At 42.6% G+C, this 8,048-nt stretch overlaps 1 protein-coding gene across 1 annotated transcript; it reads left to right on the top strand.

Annotated features, from left to right (window-relative positions):
* Positions 1–587: 587 nt before the first annotated feature.
* MRPS33 (mitochondrial ribosomal protein S33) lies at positions 588–4,017 on the top strand. Its single transcript, XM_004677090.2, has 2 exons — positions 588–837; positions 3,574–4,017. Exons 1-2 carry the CDS (start codon positions 623–625, stop codon positions 3,677–3,679), a joined length of 321 nt encoding a protein of 106 aa, XP_004677147.1. The 5' UTR covers positions 588–622; the 3' UTR covers positions 3,680–4,017.
* Positions 4,018–8,048: the final 4,031 nt, after the last annotated feature.

Genomic DNA, 8,048 nt, shown 5'->3' with positions numbered 1-8,048 from the left:
CTTATTTCTGTAAGACTACTATCTGTTTGTTTTTCCCTGATGGCCTAGTCTCTAGACAGAACTCTATCTAGCAACCTCCAGGCTAAATGACCTCATAACTCATTAGCAGTTCTCAGAGCCATCTGGAGCCCTTTGAGGAGCACAATGTTCAAAGGGCTGATAATAAAGACAACAGCATAATTATTTCTCTGCCATGATTAAACCTTTAGATGGTAAGCAGTCAGCACATTTATTTTGCAGATTGCTTAGGTGGGTGTTTTCTGAAGGTATAATGATAGTGCTGCGGTAGGAGAACTTGTTTCCCGTCCTCTTCATCTGGTCTACAAATAGGTGGACTATCAGTAAGAAACGCACCATCAAAGCATAGTCCATTGTGAAAAAGGAGAGGAGAGCGAGGGAGCAACGTCTGAACACCCAGTGGGAAATGTGTGACCATAAAGCATGGTAGCAACTGCAGAGACACCCTAGCGGGCAGGTCCTGCCAGCCCTGGGCTGATCGCGTGGCCCACTGTGTGCTCATTGTCTACAGTGTTAATTAGGTAGTCCCGGAATTTTTGCACTAACCTATTCGTCTCTCTTATTAGCTGCAGGGACTCTTGGTCCTGCTGTCGAGCCTCAGGAAATGGCTTCCCTCTCAGAATACGCCCTGCGCATGAGTCGTCTGAGTGCCCGGCTGTTCGGTGAAGTTGCCAGGCCCACTGACTCCAAATCCATGAAGGTGGTAAAACTATTTAGTGAGCAGCCTCTGGCCAAGAGGAAGGAGACCTACAACTGGTATCCAGATCACAACACTTACTTTGCCCTGATGGGGACGCTACGATTTTTTGGCCTCTACAGGTAAAAACGAAACAGAATAAATGAGATCTTTTTTTTTTTTCTCCAGTAGATCAGAAAAGGAAAAGATTAGCATTTCTATCCTTATTTTGTAGTCTCATGATAGCACCCGGATAGAAGGTACCGCTTGCGGGAGAGGGGAGGCTTTTTTCAAAACCTGTAATCGATACTAGGCACACAAAAAACAAAAAGGAAGCAACTCTTACGGCACATGTGTTACTTATGTGTAAATGTAACTGACACGGACCAGACACCCAGCTACCAGAGGACTGAGAGCGCTTTGGAAGGATGAGGGGAATCCCCCAGCTCCAAAAAGAAGCGCCCACAGCCATTGCGCAGCCTCGTCACTGCCCGGCAGAGGCCCAGCCCCCAGCCATTCTGCAGCCTTGCTCACTCGGAGCCTCCTGTCTTGCCATGTTGGCGTTTTCTATCTCCTCCTCCCTCTTTTGGTGTTCTTAGTTGATAGACTTCTTGATCAACTAATTTGGTTTAAACAAGCTGTGGCTCGTTAGGAGCAGGCTGCAGATTGCACAGATGCCTCCCACCGTGCATTTGCATGTTCACCCGTGTGGGAGGTGGGTGCCGGGTGCCGGAGACTTGACTTCTTAGAAAGAAAACTAAACCTATGAGGTCATTTTCTTTAAAAACAGGTTTTAGTTAACAAACTAATTCATGCTCACTATAAAAGAATTCAAACTTCACGAGAACACCTACTTTGTTTTTCAGTTTAACATTTTAATTGCTCATGTGTTTGTACAGTAATATAAAATTAATTTGGGACTGTCCATTCTAATATGATAAAAAAATTAATGGTCCGGTCTCGAAAGCTAAGAATGGTTCATTCATATATCTAAAAAATATATTTTAAGTACCTTTCATATTCTGGCACTTAAGATGGGTGCTAGGAAAAGAGAAATGAACAAAAGAGAATACTTTTTTTTAGTAGATAATTCAATATTGTAATCCATGACATAGTTTGTATTTCTGGAATTGCTTTGGGGACTCACTGCCTTGCCTCAGTCTGGATTCAGAAAATAAAAATTAATTTTATTATGACCCAAAATATAATATTGGAATGCAGATCTCTTGAGTAGAAAACTATAGCCCATAACAAAATCACATCCAGCTATTTTAATTTATCAGTTTGCTGCCTCTCTCCATTTGTTTGAAAAACAAAGCCTTGACTCTCTTTGGGGACAGGGAAAACCACTTAACATTTAGTTATCTGTGGAAAAGCACAATTATTTTTGTGTGTTTGTCTCTCGTTATGGTAAATGGCGCCTCTAACACAAGGCCTCCTGTGGCATTAGGCAGGGTGAACTAGACAATCTTCAATACAGAAAATATTACTCAAAGCTTTGCAAAGGGGGCGGGAAGCACAGGTTCTCAGAAACAGTGACTCACTCAGGCAGGCAGGTTCCCCGGGCGGCGGCATCATCTCAGAGACAAAGACGTCTGCCTTTGGAGCTTGCTTTCTGGCTGGTGGGTGATGAGTGGGGAGGGAGGGAAGAAGGGGCAAAAGCCTATTGAAGGAACAGAGTATGTGATACGTTACAGACTTGAATGTGCCATGAGGGGGGGAAGATAGTGGAGCAGGCCAAGCAGGATCAAGAGGGACAGTCACGGTGTTAGACAGGACAGGCAGGGCCAGCCTCACTGAGGTGAGGTTTAAGCTGAGACTTGTGAGTGAGCCAGGTAGGGTCTGAGGAAGAGCCTTCAGGGCAGAGTCAAGAGCACAGCAGAGGCCTCAGGGCAGGAGTAAGCCTGGCATGTTCCAGAACACTAGGATGGAGGCAGGCGGGGAAGGCTCTGAAGACCCCAGGAAGGACTGTGGCCTTGGCCTTGGATGAAATGGGAGCCACTTCCAGGGTTGTGAATAGAGAAGTGACATCATCTGACTTATGTTTTAGAAGAATTTGCTCTGTTGCAAAAAGATTATTTGGGAATAATCATAAGCAATCCTAAAGTGTTCTATTGTATCCGTGACAGTGATGAAATGAAACAGCATATCCTGTAAAACCAATGTATGTTAACACAGCTAGGGAGCTAAAAACTGGGTCCAGTAAACTCCTCTTGTATGTTTAATGCATGCACCATCTTTTTGCCACACTTTACAGGAAGAAGGGAGGCTAAGGTGCAGTAGGTCACACAGCTACTGAGTCTAGGTGCAAATGGATTCCAGACCTTACAGATTTAAGCAAGGAACTGTTTTTAGGCATTTTTAGGTAGTTAGTCTTAGACTACAGACATTGGTGTGCAGTCTGGGGGTCTTGTTTATGCATGTGTACAAACGATCCTGGCTGCCTTCTCCCTAGGCCACCTTCTGCCTGAGCCTTTCCCCAGCAGCCTTTTTGGTGAAGTATCCATTAAGGCAGCTTCCACTAGACCTCCTCCCCTAGCAGCAGTTGCTGATTTCTAGGGTTTGCAGGTCTTGAAGTTCCTCTCACTGGTTAGTCTAGTGTTACGGGGATAGTTGGGGTAATCAGTAGTGTTGGATCAATTGTTAGTGTTGGGTCGTGCAGGTTACCAGGCTGGCCTGCGAATTGACTTGAACTGGTGCCACTGGATCTGCGAGGGGAACCTGACTTAACAGAGAACTTTAGCAGCACAGCCCATCTGTGGGGGGACTCCTTATTGTTCACCACGTTGACCAGGTGCCTGTGGAAATCAAGGACTGACAGCCTGACCAAGCAATGGGCACAGCGCTGAGTATATTTGACTGCTGATTTCTTCTTTCAGAGATGAACACCAGGATTTTAAGGATGAGCAGTTACGTCTAAAGAAGCTTCGTGGAAAGGGGAAACCAAGGAAAGGAGAAGGGAAAAGAGCAGCGAAAAAGAAATAGTGTTTGTCCATTAGGAAAGGGAATCTCTTCCTCGGTGACGGAGCACAGATGCAAGACTGTTGCTTATCTTCCCACATATTGGAGGATGATTAGCCTCCCGACTTGAAGATGATGTGTGGCATATCACAGTTACCTCCATGCTGAAGTCTAATCCTGTTGAACTGTGACGGGTTTCTTGAACACATTCTAATTTAGCAGAATATTTTGGCCTTGGTTTTATAATCGGAGGCTTACTTCATTCTCTTAAGAAATGAGTGTGTAAATCATTCTTTAATGACTTGTTTTGGGAGGGGAAGGGATGTTGGGGGAACTTATTAAATGAACATCTTGTAGTCTCATTCCTTGTTGCTTCCCCAGCCAGCCAACCAGCCCTAAACTCTTTCATCACTGTGGCCTTTCAGCTACCCTCTCCACCACCAAGCTCATAAATGTTGTGTGTCTCCTCTGGGAAGATCTAGAAAAAAATTCATGTGTCTGGGGAGAGTATACTAAGTACCTGCTGTATACCAGGGGCTGGGCCCCTGCTGATATAGTGGCTAGCAAGAGCAACAGTCTTCCTCATAAACCTTTCAGTCTTGTGGGCGAGATTAATAGCATGTAATTATTATTGTAGTAAATGCTGCAATCCAGAGTTCTGTGAGTGTGAATCAATCTAGAGAGATAGCTGGAGGCCCAAAACTCATAGGTGAGTTTCAATAAGGTCTCCCTAAAGAGATGATACTTACGCTGAGCTCTGAAGGGTGGACCAGAGTTAGGCAGGAAAAAAATGGAGAAAGTGTTTAAGGCACAAAACACCATTGCAATCCCTAAGCCAAGAAGACACTCCTGGTGGAGGCATTAGGAAAGACCACTGACTGGTAGGCAGGGCATAGAACACGGAGGCCAGATCATGAAGCGCTTTGCGAGTTCTGTGGAGTGTGGAAGCTGTGGTTTCTATGAGCAGCGACCCTAGTATTTGAGTAGCTAGCTGTTCATTTCCTCGTATTCTAGCAAGGACTTTCCAGTGAGATTGTGAAGGCTTCTCTGACTTTTTTCCCCCCAAGATTTCTGATTCTGTTACCATTGTTTCTGAAATTTTTAAGATTTTTTTTTCTTCTTTATTATGGTCAAAGAACATAGACTCTACCATCTTCGCTGTTTCTGTGTGTGGTGCACAGTAGTAAGAACGAAAGCATGTTGTTACACTGAAGCCCTCTGCCACTTGTTTCCACTTCTCTTGGGGGAGAAAGCAAAGTACAGGCAGGAAGGAGCCGCGCTGCAGCCCCCGTGCGCCCACGCGGCGTTAGCAGTGTTGGCAGTAATTGTGACTAATTCCTGAGCTAGTGAGAGTCCACTGTATGTGTTCAAATAAACGATATCTTTAAAGATAGATGATCCAGATGATATGGCTAGAGCCTATGTTACAGACGATAAAAATAAGAACTACCTAAATTTGGGCAATTTGTATCTGACAGACATGAATTCCAACAGGAGGCGGAGAATCCATTAGAACTCTGAGCATCTGCCAGGTGCCTGACACATACCGGTTGTAGAGGACACAGGCAAATGGATGTAATCCCTGGGTGTGTGTAAGGCGGGGGTTGCCGGGGGGGGGCGGTCACACACAAGTTGTCTTAGCAAGATCTCGGGGATTTGGTCAGAAACTGCAAACAGACTTCTGTGGCCAGTGCAGCCAAGTTGGGGTAAATGGATGATCACCCTAACACTGGACAGAGAAGCAGGCTCTCACCCTGAACCCAGTGTAGCTAAGTAGCTGTTCTGCATGACACCATCTCTGACTTGTGGAGAAGCCTGAGTCTTAGTGAGAGGAGCTGGGGAGAATTAGTGTGCTATTTTAAAGAGCGCTCCAACATGACTTGGCCCCTGAGGCTGCCAGGAGTCTTCACACTGGTGATGGGAAAGCTTGCAGCAACTCAGCACGCTAGTGTGCTGCTGCTCCTTGCTGAGACTCAAACCAAAGCTAACATTTATTTGTACTTCAGCTGTACCCTGAAACCAACTGGTACAGTAAACGCTGTGGAACTCAAAACAATCTGTTCTGAACTGCAGTGGGCCAGATGGAGAGCAGAGGATAAGGGAAGAGTTCATTGTTGACGTCATGGAAGGCAGCACATTTCAGGACACCAGCAACCACGGCTGAACACAGGACAAATGGCTATCAAAAAAAAATCTTTTACTCCAGGTTTAGACTAGCCAGATATTTTAATTGAATTTCTCTGGCCAAGGCCAAAACTCTTGTTTCCCTCTAATGTTTGGTGGCATGTACGCATGGATGATTTTGCCCTTGATTCTAATAGGCCTAGTAAAAAGAGGCTTGGTTTTGATTTAAAAGTCATGGGTAGTGACGTCTTTTTTCTGAACCTCCATAAAATCATGTTAATAATACTTCACTCATTAATGAAACATTAAGATATTTGAGAAAAGGTTAAATGTTTTTACAATATAGTTTTTTGTCTGACTTAAGGATAGCTCATCTTACTACATCTTTTTGCTATCAGGTAACAAATATCTGCTAAAAATAGCAAATTCCCTACATTTACATGCAGCTTGGCATGTAGGAAGAAGTAGATGGGAAAAGTATTCTATTTATGTAATCATGGTTTCCAGAAAATCATTTTTTTAAATGCATATGTGTATAGATGCTTATATGCCTATATGGCTATAGCTACATGTATGGACATGGAAACAAAATGAATTTTGTCTGTAGAGTCCATTCCATGAAACAAGTCAGAGCGATTCAGAGGCAAGAGCAAATTTCAAAAATAAGAGAGAAACGTAATCTGTTAACCCTGTCTTCATGACCCTTTTTAAAGTACTTATTAAAGTTCAAAAGACAGCATTTCTTTAAAAAATAAGTGTGATCAAGACAGTAACACAAACGTATATTCAAGAAGACGTAGATAAAACAAACCATAAAATCCTGCATATTGGGAACTGGAAAACCATAAAATGTTCATGCTGAATATGAGTAAAGTATTTTTTAAATGACACAGAGGCAATAAAATAGGAAATCATAAAATCAGTATGAGAACCGGCCAAGGAAGCCACCCAGATGCAGTTTTCTAATTGGAGATCTGGCAGTAGACTTAAGTTCATATTCAAGTAGGAACTAGAGTCAAACAACAGATTCCAAGACCTTTTTCACTTACTTAAGGAAGCTTGTTTTCTGAGGATAGCTTCATTTATGGAATCTCTGTGTCTAGTGCAGAGAACCTGAGTTCCTCCTTAGTAACAATCTAAATTGGTGCTCAGTGCAGAACAGCTTCCCAAAAGAGCCACAAAACTACTAATTGGCCCACTGAGTTCAGAATAAAAACAGAATCCTGAACAGAAACTGAAGTTCTTGAGAGGACAGAGGTTGATCTAAAGGTCCGAGTATATCTGACCCATGTATTCAGTATCGAACAATTTAAATATAAATTTTTAATAAAGAAGATGGAGGAGAGAAAGTAGTTTGCATTCTCAGAAATGATTTCACAAGCAGTGAGTGAAAATGAGCAATGTTGGAAATAGAGATAACCCAGAAATAGTTTCTACAATGTATGAGAATTAACATATAATGATGCTTTACAAATTAGTTAATAAATGGTGTTAAAGCAATTAGTAGGAAAACTGAGTACCAGCAGAAAAATTGGAGTTATTACTTCATACAGCAAATAATTTTTGGATGGGTTTGTAATTAAACATCAAGGGGGAAAAATAAACATTTTAAAGTGGAAACTACAAGAGAATAAAGCTGAATTATTACCTAAACCACGACAGAAACTTATTTCTCTAATTTCAAAGAAATAAAAAAGAAGTTCCAAGAAAAGGTAAGCATATTAAAAACACGTTCTGAAAAAGAAGATACCAGAAAAACAGTTGATGGTAAACAAGACAGACAGTGATTTTTAAAGTTATATAAAGAGCGCATACACTTACAAGAATAAGTAGCAACAGAAATGGGCAACTGATAGGAATCAGTGATGCATGAAAGAGCAACCACGAGTCATGACCCCTTCACAGGCCCAAATACCCGACCTGACCTTAAAACTCACTTTTTCAGTCTTTGTCACCTCAAGCCTTTCTCTTAACACCCTATTGGAAATCACAAAGCTCGCCCACTAGTGTACTATACCTAACATGTTTTATCTTCCTCCATGGCACTTTTCTGTCTACCTGGCAGATTTTATTACTCTTTGTCTCTTCTTCCTGCTAGAATCCAGCTCTGTGCGGTCAAGAATTTTACTTACTGCTATATCCCCAGTGCCTAGTATAGCATCTGGTTTGTAGTCAGCACTTTTTTTTTTTTTAAAGATTTATTTATTCATACAGAACTGGGGTGCAGGCCAGAGATGCGAAGGGTGAGAGGATTCACCAGAGACAGAGT

The sequence above is a fragment of the Condylura cristata genome, unplaced genomic scaffold, assembly GCF_000260355.1.
Source record: "Condylura cristata isolate star-nosed mole 26May11 unplaced genomic scaffold, ConCri1.0 scaffold00005, whole genome shotgun sequence".
Classification (NCBI taxonomy): domain Eukaryota; kingdom Metazoa; phylum Chordata; class Mammalia; order Eulipotyphla; family Talpidae; genus Condylura; species Condylura cristata.
This window is presented reverse-complemented; position numbering and strand designations above follow the sequence as displayed.

Bases quoted from the DNA above. Each gene is read 5' to 3' on its own strand.
- MRPS33 (XM_004677090.2), top strand. From the start codon at position 623: ATGGCTTCCCTCTCAGAATACGCCCTGCGCATGAGTCGTCTGAGTGCC. The intron at 838-3,573 runs GTAAAAACGAAA...TTCTTCTTTCAG, and splicing joins CGATTTTTTGGCCTCTACAG to AGATGAACACCAGGATTTTA.